Source organism: Archocentrus centrarchus, chromosome 2, assembly GCF_007364275.1.
Source record: "Archocentrus centrarchus isolate MPI-CPG fArcCen1 chromosome 2, fArcCen1, whole genome shotgun sequence".
Classification (NCBI taxonomy): Eukaryota; Metazoa; Chordata; class Actinopteri; order Cichliformes; family Cichlidae; genus Archocentrus; species Archocentrus centrarchus.
The window spans coordinates 4476974-4495799 of NC_044347.1; the positions used below are offsets into that span (position 1 = coordinate 4476974).

The following is an 18826-nucleotide window of genomic DNA, read 5'->3' on the forward strand; positions in this document are numbered from 1 at the left end:
CAGGAGCAGGAAGTAAATGCCACCACTGACCACAAACTGAGCGACCATTGGACACAACCTGTATCGAACAAAAGGTTTCTAAATACACATCATGTCCGTTGTAAAAATTCCATTCAGAATGAACAAGCTGGTTGCTCTTATATCAATTTTTTATGGATGGTTTTGTCTCTTAGCATGAGTAGCACGAGCAAGTCAATACATTGTGCCAAACTGTAAGTATTCTGTTCTACGCCGATGACGTTCCCTTTATATATGAGGGGTGTTGGAAATAGAGGCGTCTATTAATACAGATATATCTGCAAAAAGCATATTTAGAGGCTTGTTTTTTTTTTCCTTTTTTGTACTTGTCTTTATTTTTTGGTGCTGAAAAGATCATCTGCCTCTGGGATTAGCTATTCCCGCCATTCAAATGGAAAAAACCAATAACTACTTAATTACAACTGCTCGTTAACACAATCACATGGAGGCAATTCACTGCATTTAGGCATGTAGACATCTCTTTCTAGAATGAGGACGAAAAGTGATTTAAGTGACTTTGAATGTGGCACAGTGGAGAGTAATGATCAGGACTAATAACAGGGACTTGAGTTTTATCTTCAGTTATAAGAAATAAATTAAATAGATATAAACTAAACAAAATAGGTCCAAGAATTTGCCCTTTTTTTTCTGTGTAATTACAGATTCAGATTGGTTTTCTTACATTTACAAAATGTTTGTCCAGTTCATCAGATTATTTACATCACGTTCCTGAAAAAAAGTTGAATTGACTGGATTATGGACAGGCATACCTTGGGGCTGGGATTAGCACCTGGACCGCCATCAGCAGCAGCAGCAGAATGAAGGAACAAGCCATGTTGGATTTGAAGAGTTCATCTCTCATCTGGGAATACTGAGAGACAAACACTTCATTAATAACTGTAATCAAACTGCCAGTTTCACCTCAATACAAAAATTCAATGCGTTACCTTTCCCTCCATATGGGAGTCCTTGAAAACCTGAGTGAAGGTGGTGATGTGCTCCTTCCTCATTCGCTCGCTGCTGCGCACCTCTATGGCCTGGCGAATCCTCTTGTTCACTTCCCGTGTTCCAGAGCGCTGAGCTGCGATATGATTGGGCAGCTGAGTCAAAGAACCATTGGTAAAAGTGGCAAGGATCTGCGGAGCAACAAAGAGGACAACAAAAGGTTAAAGGTTATTGAAATAAACCAGAAAAGTCCCAATGGACTTTAAATCTGTCTGCTGTCCTCACAAAATTCTTTCCAAGGATGTCTCCAAACGGCAGCTCAGCACTCCACGTTGTCTCGTCGTAACTGGGGCGCCTTGCTTTAGGCGGCTGCACATCTTCCCTCGATGCCGGACGGACCAGGTATGTGTCAATGTTGTGTTTCCGTAGAAACTCGCTGCGCTCTTGGCCATGTCCCGCCTCCGTCTCATAGATCCCACCCAGACAGTCCAGAGTAGCCTGTGAGATGTGAACCTTCCTGAAAAGACATGAAGATATACCACTGCTTAAATGAATAAACAAATATCAATCAATAAATTAAATAAATAAATAAAGTCTGGTGATTGGTGATGGAGTCATAAAGATTTATTACGTATTATTTTACCCAGGCAATCCTGCAGCCTCCAAACTGTTGGCGACATCCACATCCCAGCTCCAGATGTCAAATTGCCACTTCTGAAGACCCAAAATGCCACAAAGGACAGAGCCTGAGTGGACGCCGATTCGCATGTCCACCTCCTGCTGCAGCTCCTGACGAACATAACTAAAATGAAATGCATCCATGAAGTTTTCACAGAACAGATGGTGGGATAGGTTAGTCATGTAAAAACGTTTTTGTTACCGTATAGTGTTGATCATGCTGAGGCCCATTTCCACACAGCAGCGGGCGTGTCCTCGCTGAGGCTCTGGGACTCCTGATACACAGTAATAACAGTCACCCAGGATCTTAATACGCAAACACTGGTGCTCCTGTACAGAAACACAGGGAGAAACGTCATCAGATTGGCCTTGAACATTAATAATAAAAGAAACCAAGATGCAAAACCCAAATAAGTATAAAATTCAAATAGAAATAAATTATAATAAAAAACAAATTAAAATATGAAAAACTAAAAGAATTAAAAACAATAAATACAAACTCAATGTGGAAACTCTAAAGGAAGAAAAACAAATATCAAGCACACAGAAAGCCTCCAAACAATCCTTTAACTGGTAATAAATACACCAGGAGCTAACATATTTAAGGTGGTGATCTGACCTCAGCCAGCCTGTCGAAGCGACCAAATAGTTCATTGAGAGTTTTAACAAGATCCTGAGCCGAAAGAATCAACGAGAGAGACGTGAAGCCGATGATGTCTGCAAAAAGGATGCTGTGAAGAGGCAAAATACATATTTTAATCGTCATTATCACAAAAAATCGAGCATGTTTGATCCTTTTAAATTGCAAATAAGTCAGAATTTTGGTAACGTGTTTTGGGAGAAACTTTTCTGAATAAAGGTCAAAATGTGAGAAACATTAAGAGCCATTGATTTACTTTTTAATATAAACCTTTGTTTTTATTTGCTCTTCAAGCTAAGGAAATTTTTCCAGCAAAAATTAGACTGTAATCCACACCAAGAGATTCTGAACAGCAAAGACGGTCTCATCAACAGCGTGATTACATGTGGAGTTCCTCAGGGTTCTATTCTCGGTAACTTTATATTTTCAATGGTCAGTTTGGTTACTCATGATTTCCTCGCAGAATAAACATATAAACACAATATCTGACTTACTATAGAGACTAGATGTGTCTCAAAATGTTCCACAAATGTTTCCTGTTCCTCTGTTTTAATATATTTGTTGAGTTTCTCTCAGTTCTATTCACAGTCCATCCATCCATCCATCCATCCATCCATCCATCCATCCATCCATCCATCCATCCATCCATCCATCCATCCATCCATCCATCCACTCTCTTCTGCTTATCAAATTCAAATTCACCCTGAATAGGTTGTATTTCTAGCTGTATACATATTTACAAGCCAACTTATGTTAACTTTATTATTTTCTTTTGCCTTCATTTGACAGTGCCGCTGTGGAGAGACAGGAAGCTGGGGAGCGCTCACAGGAAGACACGCAGCAAAGGGCTGCAGGTCAGACTCAAACGCAGGCCGCTGTCGTATATCATACGCTTCCCTGCTCGATCGGTGAGCTAAACTGGCTCCCAGTATTAGCAGTTTTGACCAGACAGCTTTGTGGTTAAAGTTCAGCTGTTCGTTTGCCTTTGTCATAATTTGCCATTTTCAGAAGAGATTTTTTGTTTTGTAGAGCACAGCAAAACAAATTCTACATACAAAATCAGAGATTTCTTCAGCTTCTAAACTGTAGCTAGCTTGTTCACATATGACTTGCTCAAGAGGTTCCTCAGGGTTCCACTATTGGTTCTTCATATCTTTTCATTTTAAAGCTGTATTTATAGTATGTGTGCCAAGCTGGTGAATCTAAGTCCGGTTTTTATCTCTTTTAGCTCTGCGTTTGGTCTCCACCAGTTCACCATAAGGAGCTGGATTCTGGATTTGATCACCTGACATCCCTGTAATGGTGAATATAGATCTTGTGCAACTGGTGAGGCAGCAGATATTCATCCATGATGGCCATGTCAGCGATCATCTCTAGAACCAGAAATCGCGGCAGAATGGACATCACCAGGCGCTCCTGACAACACAAAGAAGTGCAGAAAACATAGATTAATCTGTGGGATTATGGATTGTCTAGTACCTGAACGGACCATTAGTTTTTGTATCTGTGGGGTTAGACCTTAGATCTCAGCACTTTGTTTTGTATGACTTGGTATCTAGCAGTTTCCTAGTTAAACATTGTGTTAAATTGGTCAGAAAAATTATGATGCCACTTCATCAAAGTGAAATCTAATACTTCTTCCTCTTCAACAAGGGCACAAAATAGTAGGGAAGCCTTTCAATAATAATCCTCACCTGCCTGTTGTTCTCCCTTTCCAGTCTGACTCGTCCCTCGATGCAGCGTCGGGTCTCCAGGAAGGACTGTCTCTGAGTCCGATCAGACAGGTAGTGAATGAACAGACCTGCAGTGTTCATAGCCAGGTACAGCAGGGCCTTGGACAACACCTGCACAGGTACAACCAAACAATTTATCACCTGCACAAGTACAGAAAGCAACAACAACAAAAAAAGTAGCAATTACCGTTCTGACGAAGCTGCTGTCACCATAGTGACAACAGAAATCCACCAAGAGGTGCAGGGTTGAGGTGGTTGCCCCAGCAAGGATAGACCAGAGGAGGGGAAGTGGCAGCAGGGTGTAGATAGAGAAGAGAGTGAAGAAGACATACCAAGAGTGATCGCTCTCTGCCCAGCTGAAAACACCAACCAGCACCTGGAAGGTCTGAGACAACCAGCTGACCACCGACAGATACCTGAGGCAGAATCAGAGGAAGAAAGTCTCTCATGTTTAACTGGAAGTTTTTCAGAATAAGTACGTTTGACTCTGCAAAGCTGAAGACTTTTAGAACTTGAATCAGCTTCAGGAGTTGTGGCTCTTCTTTCTTTTCTGGGGATGAAAACCAACTTTCGTCCAAGAGAGCTTGTGAGATCTTCTGGGTTTCCATGATGCAAATTTGTCTTGGAAAAGGACTTTTCTATATGCTGGTCAAGCAGTCAAGCTAACCGTGGATTTATCTGTAGTTTTAAGTTTGAACTAATATTCTTACTCTGCTGTTAGGATGGAAACACAGGTCAGAGTCATATAAACTGATATTTATCTTAGTAAAAGATACCCTCTGCAGTGCAGTGCTTCTTTTCTCTGTGCCATGTGCTGCAGAACAGCCAGCATAAAATAAAATGCAGGTGCATACTGGCGTACTATAATTTAAACTTTTAGCAGCAGATTACATTAAAAGACACGTGAACATAGTTCACGTAGGATGGTTGGAGCAGAGCTCCTCACAGAGCCCTGTGGTACACCAGCATTTGCTCGAACAAAAAGCAGAGACTCAGAGAGCAGAATGATTAAGTCTGAGTGTTTTTATCATAATGCTTTGAAGATTGAGATTAGTTTAAAAAAGAACCTACTGACTATATCCCAGCGTACCTAAGCCACTGAGGCGACAACATCACTTCCTTTCGGGCCAGCACCAGCAGGCAGATTCCTGTCCACAGGATGACTGACAGGCCGGTAAGCCAATTGCAGGCCATTCCCCACCAGCCCTGTGGCCACGTTAGCAGCGAGACAAGCAGGCGGGTCAGGATGTCGACAACGATGGTGACGACCAGCGAGGTTCTTCTCTGAGCCGAGGAGAACTGCTGGTAGAGCTGCTCCAAGTCTGCAGACCTGATGAGAGTGAAGGCATCAACATGACTGACTGTCAGTAAACAACAATAAAGTCAACAAACTTGTTTGAAAATCATCTATGTTATGAATATTTCACAGCTGTTACTATATACAAGCATAAATTGTATATTTTTCACAGTTTATGGTTTGTGTGCTTGAATGTGTCATTACTTGAATTTGTGCTGCAGTGTGGGGATGAAGACGCCTCGCACCGTCCACCCACTCGACACAAAGAAGTCAGCATCACTGAGTGAGTCGTGTTTGGTCGGTTTTGCTGCGGGGACTGTTGGGTGAACACGGGCCACCGAAGAACGCCGCTTCTGCCAAAATGCTCCACGAGACGCCTTATTTCGGATCTGCCTGCAAGACAACACAGAGGGAAGAACTTACACGATACTTGAAGGCTGATTTATGAGAATAAAAAGAAAAATGATGAGAAAAACATTTTTTTATATTGTTTAATCTTAATTCAGTAACTTATAACTTCATTCAAAGTAACTCCCCAATTGTTTTGGATTAGGACAACTCATAAATAACTCCCTGGATTTGTTTACGTTTTCATCATCACCTCTACCTGTCAGTGACATCACCGGCTCTACCTGTTGATCTCAGCGATGTAGGCATCAGTAACTTTGATGCGGTGCCTGCCTTGCTCCAGGCCCCCGGTGAGCCTCAGCGTGTACAGGTGGTGCTGGTCGATGATGTTCCTGACGGCGTTCTGCCACAGCACCTGCTTCCTGCGCAGGGTGGTGGTGGGGGTTATGCTGGTGCTAAAGGTGATGTCACTGGCCTGCCGCGCTGCTTCGCAGTCACCATTTAACAGCTCGCTGCAATCTTCACCCATGTTATCGAGAGCTGTGAGGCCCGTCTCCTCTGAGAGCTGATGGGGGTCTCACAGGTTTATATCAGCGGTGTCAGAGCAGCAAAAACCCTCCTGCTGTCAGTGCTGGCGCCCCCACACAGAGAGGTTTGATCATTGCTACAGAAAACAAGCCAGAAGAGGAGCTCAGACCAAAAGTGGCACCAGTAAAGACAACTTATCAATAACACTGATTTTACACACCAGCCTCTGTAAGAATGTGACACAGTAACCATTAACCACCTTAAAATAACTCATTTAATTTGTATATGTCAATGACATGTAGTTAACCACACTGAGTGTTTCACTGAATAACGCCACGATGACCGATGCTGTGTGATCAGTGTTCGTGTTCAGACCTCAAAATGTTAATAAAACCAGTTTTCCTGTGATTGTGCAATGATGGGTCACAATGCTTTTTCAGGTTTAAGGTCAAAAAAAGATTTTAAAAAAGTTAACTATATTATTTAATATTCCTGTGTAGGCTGGAGTATGAAAAGTGAGAGATTTTTACTCACTCTGCAGCCATGTTTCACAAATCCACAATAATAATAATGATGATAAAACATTTTGAGCATATACAAAGATCACTTGACTATGATAACAATCTTCATCTCCATTTATTTGTCTTAACTTTGTCTGAAACTGTGTAGTGCTCATAACAGTGAGCACATATACACATATCCAAGCTTTAATCCTGAGGATAAATTATGTTACCTGCATCATGACACATTAATCTGCATAAATGAGAAACCTTTTGATGTGTTTTACTTCAGATTTTAAAAAATTCATGTTTTCAAAAGTAGAAATGAATGAAGATTCAGTAAATTTTCACTTATTAGCTTGTAGTTATCTTCACTGTGGTACATGACCATCTTCTGCTGTTGCTGTATTACTTAACTGCAGCAGTTGTAACTGAAACAATCGTTCTCTAGTGTCCATAAAAGTCAGTGACTCCCTTTAAAGCTGCGTATCTTTTATTAATTATGAGTGGCTGAGTCTGGAATGACAGAGGGGGAAAGGCAGCACACAGTCTGGATAGATTTATCACTTAATAGTTTTTCATTTGTACACTTTCACATCATCATCATTTATTTATATTTTATTGCTTGATACTAGATTATTCTTGCTATGAAACAGCGGTCATAAACAAGCTTTCTTTTATCACAAGCTTTTCACTTTAAATGTGAAACATCTGTGTAGGAAAACAAACCGACTCAAAACTTACATCAATATTCAGCCTGCTGGAATAACAAATACACAACTCTATATTGTTCTTCATTTTCACATTTTCATGTTTTTGTTTGTCAAAAAGGAGATATGTGTACTTAATGTTTTTTACTGAAATGACTGCTCATTTAAAAGCCTTCCTAATAGTTTTAACCTCCACACTGTCACACAGACATGTAAAAAATATCAGGAATGTAAAATAAAACCAAAGCTGTTTCATTGGCCTGCATCCAGCTTCACAGGTGTAGCTAATAAAGCAGCTGGAAATGGTTTCAGGTGAACAGATTGTCTCACTGCCAGAAACCAATCATGCCTCTCAGTGGCCCAGCTGGCCTGAGCGCAGTGCTGGCCCTGATCAGGCACAGGTTTCAGGGTTAATCCAATCAGGTTGCACCATATTAACCCGACTGCTGAGCAGGACGTTTAGCTTTTGGTCACAGACTGGGCTGATAGATGGAAGAAAATCTACCTGTTAACAGTTCACCTGGACTGGCCTGGTTATCAGACACCTGTAAACAACAATGTTTACAGGAAGTTGAAATTCAGGAAGTGAAACTTCAGATTTGGGCTTTAAAAGTGGGGCATTGGAACATGTATTAAAGGTGTTACTTTTGAAGGCACAAGACTATAAAAATAAATTGAAGTTGTGAGCTTTTAAATAATTTTGACTTAATTGAAGTTGGTTTCTTTGACTACCTGATATGTTTAGTTCCCTTTGCTCCATCATTACTCAGCTTATGTCAGCTAGCTGCTACACTGGGTATTAAGGAACGTGTCTGCATTACAGGGTAAGCTAACATTAGCCAGAATATATTTAGTTTTAATCTGTTCCTTCTAACAAACATGAATTTGACCATCAGAGGATAACTACAGTCATCTGATGTGGTTTTCTGGATCAAACCCAATGCTGAGCCATCGTTCTTCTGTTTATTATTAGCTTGATAAATATTAGCGGGTCTGCTAACATGGAGGCTGTCGCACATAGCTAGCTAAATCCTGCCTTGAGTGGATGAGGTTAGCTAATTAATCCAAACTCCGGAGCTTAGCTGTAATTTTCAAATTACTTCATCAGCTAACGTTACAAACACGACTGAGAAGAATGCTGGTTGGTTAGCTTCCCCAGCTAGCGTGATCGGTGACACTGAACGGTTTATAATGTCAAACAGCGTTTACTGATGTTATGGAGAGAACCTTTAGAACCAAAAGGCTTCTTAGATGTTCCAGAATCTTCTACAAATGAAGGAGAAACTGTAACAATTTACTCCTTTAATTAACACATAATAATGTGCCTCTCTTAAGCCCATTCACTCAATCACACTCATGATTCACTGAATTAAAAATTTCAACCTGCTTATTTTTAGCACTGCTGTCTCACACCAAGAAGGTCGTGGGTTTGAATCCACCATCAGGCCTTTCTGTGTGGCCTTTGTATGTTCTCCTGTGTCTGTGTGGGTTCTCTCTGGGTGCTCCAGGTTCCTCCCACAGTCCAAACACATGCGCTTTGTGGGGTTAGGCTAACTGGTGATTGTAAATACCCCACAGGTGTGAATGTGGGTGTGAATGGTCATCTCTGTGTGTTATCCTGGTCAGGACCCGGCCTCTCGCCCTATGGCAGCTGGGATAGGCTCTATGGATGGATATTTATGGCACCTCCAGTTAAAAAAACAAGTCGCAGGTCTAAATGGGAACACAGATGTTCCTGCATCAGGCAGCTTTAATGCCATAAAACAAAAACAAGGAAAATTTGGATAAAATCCTCAGATATGTGAGGAGGAAACTAAACTCTTTCTCCTTTGACCTTTGAAGCCTTTTAAACTCTGAAGCACCTCCTGAGCCGATGCAAACAGCCGCGACTCCATTTTCTTTGGAACGTTTTCTTAAAGTCTGACCACATTTCCAGAGAAACTTAATATTATTTTTTGCCTGCATAGAAATGAATGTAATTCGTGGCATTATGAATGACCGCTCTGCAGTTTGAGGCTGGTAATTTAAGGTCTCTGAAAGCAGATGGTCCGAATGTGAAGCCAGCTGAGGCTGAGCTGCCTGTCATGCTACCATCTGACTGACTTTCCTTTGGAGGAGTAAACCACTGCAAACCAAATGATCTGCTTTAATGAAGGAGGTCCTTCAGGGAGCAGAGACGGCTTCTTTGCTTCCTGGTCAGAGGATTACTGGATATGTGAGGAGTCAGCAGCATATCCAACCTGAACTCACCTGAATCTAAGTGTGTGAAAAAGGTGAGGTTTGAGTGTGTGTGTTGTACCTGCTCCTGTCCAGATGAAGGTTTATCATCAGTCTTCAAACAGGTCTCTTTGGTTTCACTTTTGAAAGTCACCATCTTTCCTTCTGAGTCCAGTTCACTTTGTCTTCATTCAGCTTTTGCTCTTCAACTCAAAGTTTCTTCATGTCAGACATCTCCAGACTTCTCTGTCTCTGTCTATGCCTGAGAAAAGCACAGACTGAACTCTCTTCTCGTGCTCTGGGACGTAAACAGCAAAATGACAAAGACAACGATGATGAAGAAATCAGCCCAGCGAGGAGCTGAAGGTCACGGTGGCTGCTTCCCGTCGTTCCTGCAAAAGTCCAAATACCTGAAAAACGGGAATAAAAAGGAACGCAGGCGACAAACGGAGCAGAGCGAGACTGAGTGAGGAGCTGAGGATTTAAGTAATGAGCTGATGTGAAGCAGCAGATGTCTGACTGACCGTGTTAATCCCAGCAGGAATCCCTGAAACAAAGACAAATGACCCTTCATTAAGCACACGGATTAACTGTTGTGCGCGTGTGCGCTGTGTGTGTGTGTGTGGAGGTTCAGGTGCCTGATGGGATTGGCAAACCTCCAACCAGGTCAGTTTGAGTCAGCATGGTCCAGTTCAGGACAGAAACGACTGAAACTTGAGAGAAAACTTTCTAAAGTGACCTTCAGAGAAATGAAAGAGTATAAAAGTTAAAGAGCATGTAAAGACAGAGATGATGTTTCCCCATCAATCACCACCATAGTTTAAATGTGAAAGAAGGATTTAGACCTCAGCTGGAGCTCAGACTTCGTGGACTGTCTGTAAGTACACTGAAGTGCACAGCAACCATATTATTGGTCAGATAATTACATTAAAAAGGCTCCAACAGCACAAACATGGTCCAGAGGTCCAGTTCAGGGACTCCAGTCAGCTGAGAGGAAGCCTAGCGGACAGCTAGCAGCTACAGCCACCTGTGTCACCATCCACCTGTCAGTCAAAGAGGCCACGCCCCTAATAATGCAAACTTTAAGCTGTAATATAAGTTACACAGGTGAGTTACAACAAAACGATTCTCCACCTGGACAGGTGTTATGAAGGGGGAAACAAGCTAAAGCATTATTTGTATCAGGCTGTAAACATTAGAGTCTGTGGGGACTGACTCACTGTTGGAGCCTCAAGTGGACATTAGAGGAACTGCAGGTCTTGGTGCTTCATTCGTCTGTAGCGCCACCTTGTGATCAAACTTTATTATCCCTCTACTGACATGCAAACCACACCTTTTCCACTTGGCAAGAACATGTAGCAAAATATGAAGCTTGATGTTTGTTTCATATCCTTCAAACTAGGCTTAATGAAGACTGGAGGGCATTTAGAGGTCAAGAATTACACTAAACACAACACTCTGTTTGCCGCGGGTCCTCGTAGCAGTCAAATTTACTACATTCTCAGGGTTTAGTGACCATATGAACACATGAAGGTTGGATTTGGATGGAAGAAAAAGGTTTTTCATTGAGGTGATGATGGGTCCATTCATGTTGTCTCAGTGCATTTCTGCCTCTACGTCTCAAACTCCTGGAATTCAAAACAAATTCCAAAAAAAGCATCAGGATGCTTTAAAATCAGAAACAAAATACTCAGGTTATAGTTGTGAATTATGGCCGGTATGGTTTCAATTCTACACCAAGGATATATCAGAGGAAATCCAGGTCCGAGCAGCAGGTAAAACACCTCGGGGTAAAATCACGACAGGCTGAGGTCAGAATGTAGTTTTTATCTTTTTTATTATTATTTAAAAACAATCCAGCAGAACGACAGCGAGCCTGTAAATGTAACACACACTCACCCCAACATTCACACACGTCGTCACGTGAGTGCCGACAGCACTGACTCAGAGCAGAGTTACACTCCTGCGTTAACCCTACGCCGCAATAGCAAACCCGTCACATAGACTCAACACAGAAGCACAAGTCAAGCATCAGTCTGAGGCAACAGGAAGTCATCATGTTTGGGCTTTGAGGTACGGAGTTCAAACTGTGCCAAAACTCAGAGTCACACATTCCCCAAACACAGTTACATTATTGAGTTAGCTCAGGCTGCTTATAACAGAAATCACATGTGATTATAATAAACAACACACAGACAGAAAATTAGTTTAAATAACGTGTTTGATTGGCCAACGCTCACTTTAAAACTCCTCTTCCACTTTTACATTTATTGTGATTTTTATTTTTAACCTTTTTGATTTTCCCCAATACTTTGCTTTTATAATGTTTTCATCTCAAATACTACTTTCTTTGTCTGAATAATACATTTTAATTTGTGGTATTTTTTTTTTTATTAATTAACAATTATTAAATTCAATAAATTACGTTATTTTCATATAAATTCATGGATCTTGAACACTGACTGAAGCATAAAAATAAAAATCACATTAAAGCGACAAGTGGAAGCTCATCCTGCTTTTTTAAAAATTCGTTCCTGTGGTTACATGTATGTAAAAATATAAAACTATGAGAACATATTCATGCTGCCTGTCAGTTCTTTACAGTATGAAACACTTTCTTGATTTAACAAGATGTTTTTATGTGATAAAAAGTCAGTAAACGGGCACAAGTCTCTCATTTAGCTCAGCCATGTGATGTAAAACGTCCAGTATCATCATCAGCATCATCATCATCATGTAAACGTCCACTGTGACAGATCGCACATTTTAAACAGCGGTGATAAGATGAACGTGCTGCTTTTGTTTTTCTTTGTGAAATTTTTAGTGTATTTTTCTTAAAGTGCAAATGATTTAATACGGGAAACGATTAATTTAGAATCTTAAATTATAACTCAAGTTATAATTTTTTATCAAATACCAAAGAAATAAATTTGTTTCTGTACATAATTTGGACATAATTTTTAGATAACAGTTGACCTGTTGAGATAAAATTTTGCATTAACAAATAACTTTAGGGAACCATTATTCAACTTAGGGAACAGTTTGGCAGTTTGAGGGAAAAAATAAGTGAACTGAGGGAACAAATTAAGAGAAAATGTAAAAATTAAGTCAGTCCACTGAATATAGGAACAAATACGCATTTTCAAGTTACTCAAAGTAACTTCAGGGAACTGTTTGTTAATTTGAGGGAACAGTTTGAGGAAACTATGATTCGTTTAAACAAATGACTCATGATTTAACAATGAAAACAGGAATCTGAAGGAACAATTTAACAGAACATTTATCACTTAAAGGGAACAAATTAACAAGTATATGAAGGCTCAAAATAACAATTTAAGGGAACCAAACAGTTTAATAACATAGATGGAGAAATGTAGTTTATATGGACAAAGTTTCAACTAATGTGTACTCATTTGTGAGCTATGAGAAAAACTCATTAATTTGAATTTGAATAAGGAAAAAAACAGTGTTTTAGGTCAAATGAGTCAATAAAGCAGATATTTAAGGGAATAAATTAGGTCACTTGTTTTTAAGGGAACGTGAAGTTATTCCAGATAACTCTGGAGAACTGCTTAGTGAGTTGAGGGAATAGTTTGGGAGTGCATTAAGGGAAAGAATTAGCATGTTCAGGTTATCCAAATTAACTCTGGGGAACTATTTAGTAATCTGTGAAAACTAATTACAATTTGAGAGGGTAGAATAATAATTTGTTGGTAGAAAAGTCAAATTTGAGCAAACAAGTTCATGTAAATAAACAACTAAATTTAAATGTATAAAGGTAATGCTGACTAATAGCATCAGGGCGTGAATCAAATTAGTGATATAATTGAAAAAGTCACTAAAGGGAACAATAACAGATATTTCCAGGACCAAACTAAACATTTAGGTCAACAATTAACTGAGCCTTAAAAGGATAAATTAATTAGGGGAACAAGTTATCGAATTGTGATTTTAATGGAATAAATTAGAAATGTAAGGGAACAGACACATTAGCAGCGTGAGAGAACAAATCAGCTGTTTCAGGGAACAAATGTGGGGAGTTCAACATAAACCTGTTCAGGGAACAAAGCAGCAACTTAAGAAATACATTAATTATTCAGCCTGTTTGAGGGAAATAACTGAGATATGTTGATATATGTTATTTCTAGTCACAAATAAAGTGATGTTGGTAGTTTAACCCCACCAATTTGACCCCGTGTTGGTTTCAGAATGGTTCCTGATGCTGAGGATTTGGCAGGTTTTGGCTACATGGAAACTTCAAGAGCTTTTTTTTTTTTTTTTTTTTGAATATTCAACATGCATTTTCAGTGATTAACTTGAGTTTGACAGCTTTAAGTTGACACACACAGGATTAGTACCTTTAATTCATGTGATAAGAGTCACATTTAATAAAATTTACTGACTTTCATTAAACTAGTTGGGAGTGTTACTAACACTCATGTTGACCTTTGACCCGACAAAGTGCACACACTTTCAGCCAGTTTCATACACATGGATCCTAGCTCTGAACTAAAAGGAAACTTCAGTGAAAAAAGAAACTGAGTTTAAAAAATAATAATGAGACAAAAAAAGTCTAATTTTAGTGCTGAAAGTTTGGATGTTAAATCAAACATTATTATCCAACTTCAGATTGTAGCCACTTATCATTTTAAAGCTTTCTTGTAACTTCATTTTACTCCCTTTATTTTGACTATCCTCTGACTTTAATTTAGATTAAACCCCAAGTTTAATTCTGGTTTTAACCTCATAGTTTCTTTTTAACTCTTTTCTTCCTTAAATTTAAAACTTCACTAAAACTTTTTCATCTTATACCTCAAGAACTTAATTAAAGCTCATAATTCTGGATGAATCTCTGAATTTTGACCTGTTTTTCTCAGAGTTGTGACTTCAGAATAAGCTTCTCCCACATATTTTACAGTGTGTACCGTCTTCTTCCGTGCGGCACTATTCGTCCCCCATACACGCTCCAGTTTAGTGTTTAAAATGTTGTAAATAACTTAAACCCGGTTTAAGCCAGACGGTATGTTGGCATACAGCACTGTGGCAAGCAACATGGCACACATGACACGTACGCTGAATAAATACAGAAATAAATAAATAAATAAATAAAGTCCGTCGTCAGGTCGTGTCTGAGCGACAGCAGGTCCGGTTGTTGTGTGTTCGTGTGTGTATCTGTGTGTTATTTAATGTTCTTTAGCAGTGAGGTGCGGGCGTTCACCACCGCTTTGAAGGCATCTTCGCTGCCGGGGGCGACGCATTTGTCAGGGTGCAGCAGGACGGCCAGCTTCCTGTACGCTTTATTAACTTCCTCCCTACAAATGAAGAGGCAGGAAGTGGTATTAGACACACCGTGAAGGGAAAAAGAAAAAAACTCAGTGCTGCCGACTCACCGTGTGGCCCCGGGTTTGACGCCCCAACATATCCCAGGAGTCCTTGCTGTTGCGGATGCGTCGGATGGTGTCGGCCTGCTCTTTGGTGAAGCCGACGCTGACCTCTGACACCGGGCGCTTCCCGCCGTTCTCGCACATGTCGGTGATGGAGGAGAAGAATGCCTGCAGCGGACACGACACTCTCAGACCGCCGCCGCAAAACAATTAAGAGAAAGCTGTGCACCTGCACGAGGAATACCTGGAACATCTCATTGATGCCCTCGCCGCTCTGTGCCGACGTCTCAAGTAATGAAAGCCTCTGGACTCCGCCCACAGGCGCCCCTCGCCCTCGTCCACCACTCGCCGCTTCGTCAGGTCCACCTGTCCGGATACAGGCGTTTTACCTCCAACTGCAGATGCCTTTAATTAATCTCAATAAATGTATTTAAATGTGGATTCAGTCTGACCTTGTTGGCGCAGACGACGAACACGATGCTGTCCATGTTGGCCTGAGAGCCCATTTCCTGTTTCATCTCGCCGAGCCAGCTGTCGAGGGCGTCGAAACTCTCCCTCAGGCCAACGTCATAGACGAGCAGCACGCCCTGGCTGTCTTTGTAGAACTCGTTTCGCACCTGGCCGACACCACAGAGGAAGAAACAAACGCTCACACAGAGCCACGTGCTTTCGCCTTTAAAAACATCTTGGATGTAAAGCAGCATATTGAAGGAAATTGGCCAGTGAAGAAAAAAAATTTGCCATCTTCTTGTTGTATATTCGACAGTTGGTCTGTTTTTTTTAATAATTTGACAGGAATTTTTGTGTTTTTACCCGTACACTCGTAAATTTGTCATATTTCTTATAATTTGCCACATTTTTCTCAAAATTTCTCAGTTTTTTCTCCTTGTAACTGTAAATTTGTCAGTGTTTTAACCATAAAATTACCATTTTTTTGTCTGTTAAATCAGCCAGCTTTCTTCTCGTAAATTTGACAGCTATTGTCTTGTAATCTGACAGTTTTTATCCATATAATAATAATTTATTTCTTGTAAATTTTGCCTCATAAAATTTCCAGATTTTTGTACATTTGCCATTTCAGTATCTCGGGTTGTTATCTTAAAAATAGGGGTGAGGTATTTTAAAACTTCAGCTTACTCAGAAGATTGAGTCAGTAAGTCAAAATTTGAGATAACTCGTAATTTCAACTAACTCTGTCTAGCAAACCGTGACTTTTTCAGTGGCAGCAACAAGCTTCCACTTACATTTGCAATTTTAATTTACTCGTTTTCCTGTAAATTTGCCAATTCTGTGTTATTTCTCTTGCCCAGCCCCTCTGGTGGTCCTCCAGTACACCCTTACACATTTGTCCTGATTTAAAAATGTAAACTACTCGTTTGAGACTCACTTCGTAGAAGAACGGATGGCCGGCCATGTCGAAGATGTTCACCTTGATTTCTCTGTCTCGAACCTGAACTCTGTCGACAGATAAAACACACGTCAGTGCTCGGTAAAACACAACACACACACAATGACAGGAAGCAGTGTGTGAACTTACTTGGTGACACCGTAGTCGATGCCGATGGTTGCCCAGATACTTGGGACAAACCTCTTTTCGCAGTAACGTTTGATGATGCAGCTCTGGAGAGAAAAACAGCATTTATAGAGGAGCTCCACCACCTTTCACACCAGACTGTTTACAAATCGACAGATTTAAAAAGAGAACAAAAATCTTCCTTTTCTGACTTGACCAATAATGTTTAAACATCACACATTCATTCATTTTCAAAGAGTTGTTAGTTGGTTCCCGTGAAGTTTAATAGGAAAACCCCATTTGTTTAGGTCAACCTAAAAGGAGGTTTAGTTAAAAATGCAGAAGTACTAAAATTATCACCAGTTAACAATCCCGAGCTTCTGTCGGCTTCAAAAAAACAGATATTACACCTTTATAACATCAGCTTTTGAGCCTCCTGGCCTTTGAATGCCAAACTGTACATATTTTAACGCATTTTCACACAAATTCCTCATGTTTCAAACTCAGTCAGAGCCTTATTATTTCTGAATAATTAGAGCCTAATTCGGCTCACACATCAAACACCAAGCTGATAATACAGCAGTATAAAATTAACGTTTTTTAATAGTTTCGGCGCAGCTTTGCAGTTGCTGTCTCTGCTGCATGACGACCCCAACATTAAAGATAATAAAACAATAAATTACTTATTTTTATGAGTAAAATCTAGGCCGAATTATCGATAATGAGGCAATCTTTCAAATAATCTTCCCTGGGTTCTGTACGCTGTGCCAGTTTATGGGGAAAAGTAAATTAACGAATTTTTAAACGGAATCTGGCTGCAGGTTGAACAAAATATATCAGTGTAAAACTGCACAAACCTGACATTCAGACCGGCAGAAAGCCTTCATATATAATCACTCAGGCGTTCTGAACGGTGGGGACATTATGAGATAATAATAAAAACAGGGTAATACAGGTGGTTTATAAGACGCTCCGCTAAATGAACCAGTCTCTATTATTGGCTTAGGCTAAAATAGGCTGGCGGTCTCGTACCTTTCCGACCTCCGCGTTCCGAGGCTGATCACCTTCACCCGCAGAGACTTCTTGTTGTCTCGTCTTTTCGGCGCGTTGTTTCCATCTGGCCTCTTGTTAATGTTCTGATTTTTGCGTCTAAAGAGCGGCTGCTGTGCCGGAATTCAGCCGCTGTTGTTATTGTTGTGAGCGGAGCTAACAGGGCTAACTAGCCGTTAGCACGCTGGTTAGTATCTCTCACGGCCCTGAAACGGGATTATTTCCAGATTAATTCATCTCATTATATAATTCGACTTCAGCTCTGAAGTTGATGTTTGGGTACAGCAGACAGGCAGCGAGCCTGCTGGCCTCATAACCTCAGTGCTAACCAGCTGTTTGGGACTAGGATCGAGTACGCTAACACAAAGTCCGTTTATGCTTTTCAAAATAAAACTACAGCCAGGGAAAACTCCGTACACTTAAAGAAACAAAATATACCCATAAAAGCCTTATTACACCTTTTAAAAAACAGCAAAAACTGGATCCTACATCATCCAATGATTTATTTGGGATTTTACTAGAAACCTTAAAGCAATAAATAAAAAACACTTTAATTTGAAAGCTTTTAAAATAAGTTTGAACCGCTTACCTTAAAACGTTAATTAATAAATAAATTAACTTCTTATTATTATTTTTTTTAATGTGACAAATTTGGAGCGTTCAGAATTTGAAATATTTTAAGAGCAAAATTTATGTGACTTATATTATTCCCAGACATTCATGAGGTGAAATCTATTAAAATGTAAGAAATTATATTGCATTGTCAAACCTTCATTTTATTTTATATTTTTTTTCTGGAGCAACACCCCTGTAAATATTTTAAGTATTGTCATTTACAGCTTAAAAGCACCTTTTTAAAATCTATGAATTGCATTGTATTCACAATCTGGTAACTTTACTTTTAAGTAAAAGTAAAGTTCCTTCAACCATTATTTTTTTTTTCTGTACAAGTTTTTTTGCTAGTTTTAATCAATTAAAAAAAAAACCCATAAAATGTTCAAAAATATATAACAGCCTTTAAAGAAAAACCTTTAAGTATGAACACAGTTAATCCTTTAGATACTTGATGGTCACACAGTAGCGAGCACTGCTGTCTCACAGCAAAGAGGTCCTCCACCATCTGTCTGGGACTGTTCAGCGTGGAGTTTGCATGTTCTCCCTGTGTCTTCATGGGTTCTCTCCAGGTACTCCGATTTCCTCCCACAGTCCAAAGACAGGCAGTTAGTGGGGTTAGGTTAACTGGTGACTCTACATTTCCCATAGGT

The 18826-nt window shown here is 40.0% G+C and overlaps 2 protein-coding genes across 2 annotated transcripts; both read right to left on the bottom strand.

The window, feature by feature from the left end:
* LOC115798317 (adenylate cyclase type 8-like) lies at window positions 1-10144 on the bottom strand (the record flags this gene model as incomplete). Its single annotated transcript, XM_030755130.1, has 14 exons — window positions 9697-10144; window positions 5944-6323; window positions 5516-5704; window positions 5105-5344; window positions 4202-4430; window positions 3976-4125; window positions 3567-3697; window positions 2261-2372; window positions 1844-1971; window positions 1607-1765; window positions 1249-1480; window positions 966-1154; window positions 789-889; window positions 1-58 (listed from the first exon to the last, which is right to left on the bottom strand). Coding segments are annotated over exons 2-14 (2163 nt in total), but the record flags the coding sequence as incomplete, so codon positions are not given.
* Window positions 10145-11474: 1330 nt separating this feature from the next.
* On the bottom strand, window positions 11475-18681 carry dnajc27 (DnaJ (Hsp40) homolog, subfamily C, member 27). The gene is given in 11 exon segments (XM_030755144.1): window positions 11475-14926; window positions 15005-15027; window positions 15029-15166; window positions 15243-15289; window positions 15292-15364; window positions 15451-15615; window positions 16386-16455; window positions 16536-16618; window positions 17544-17563; window positions 17566-17674; window positions 18661-18681. Coding segments are annotated over 11 exon segments (882 nt in total). The 3' UTR covers window positions 11475-14793.
* Window positions 18682-18826: the final 145 nt, after the last annotated feature.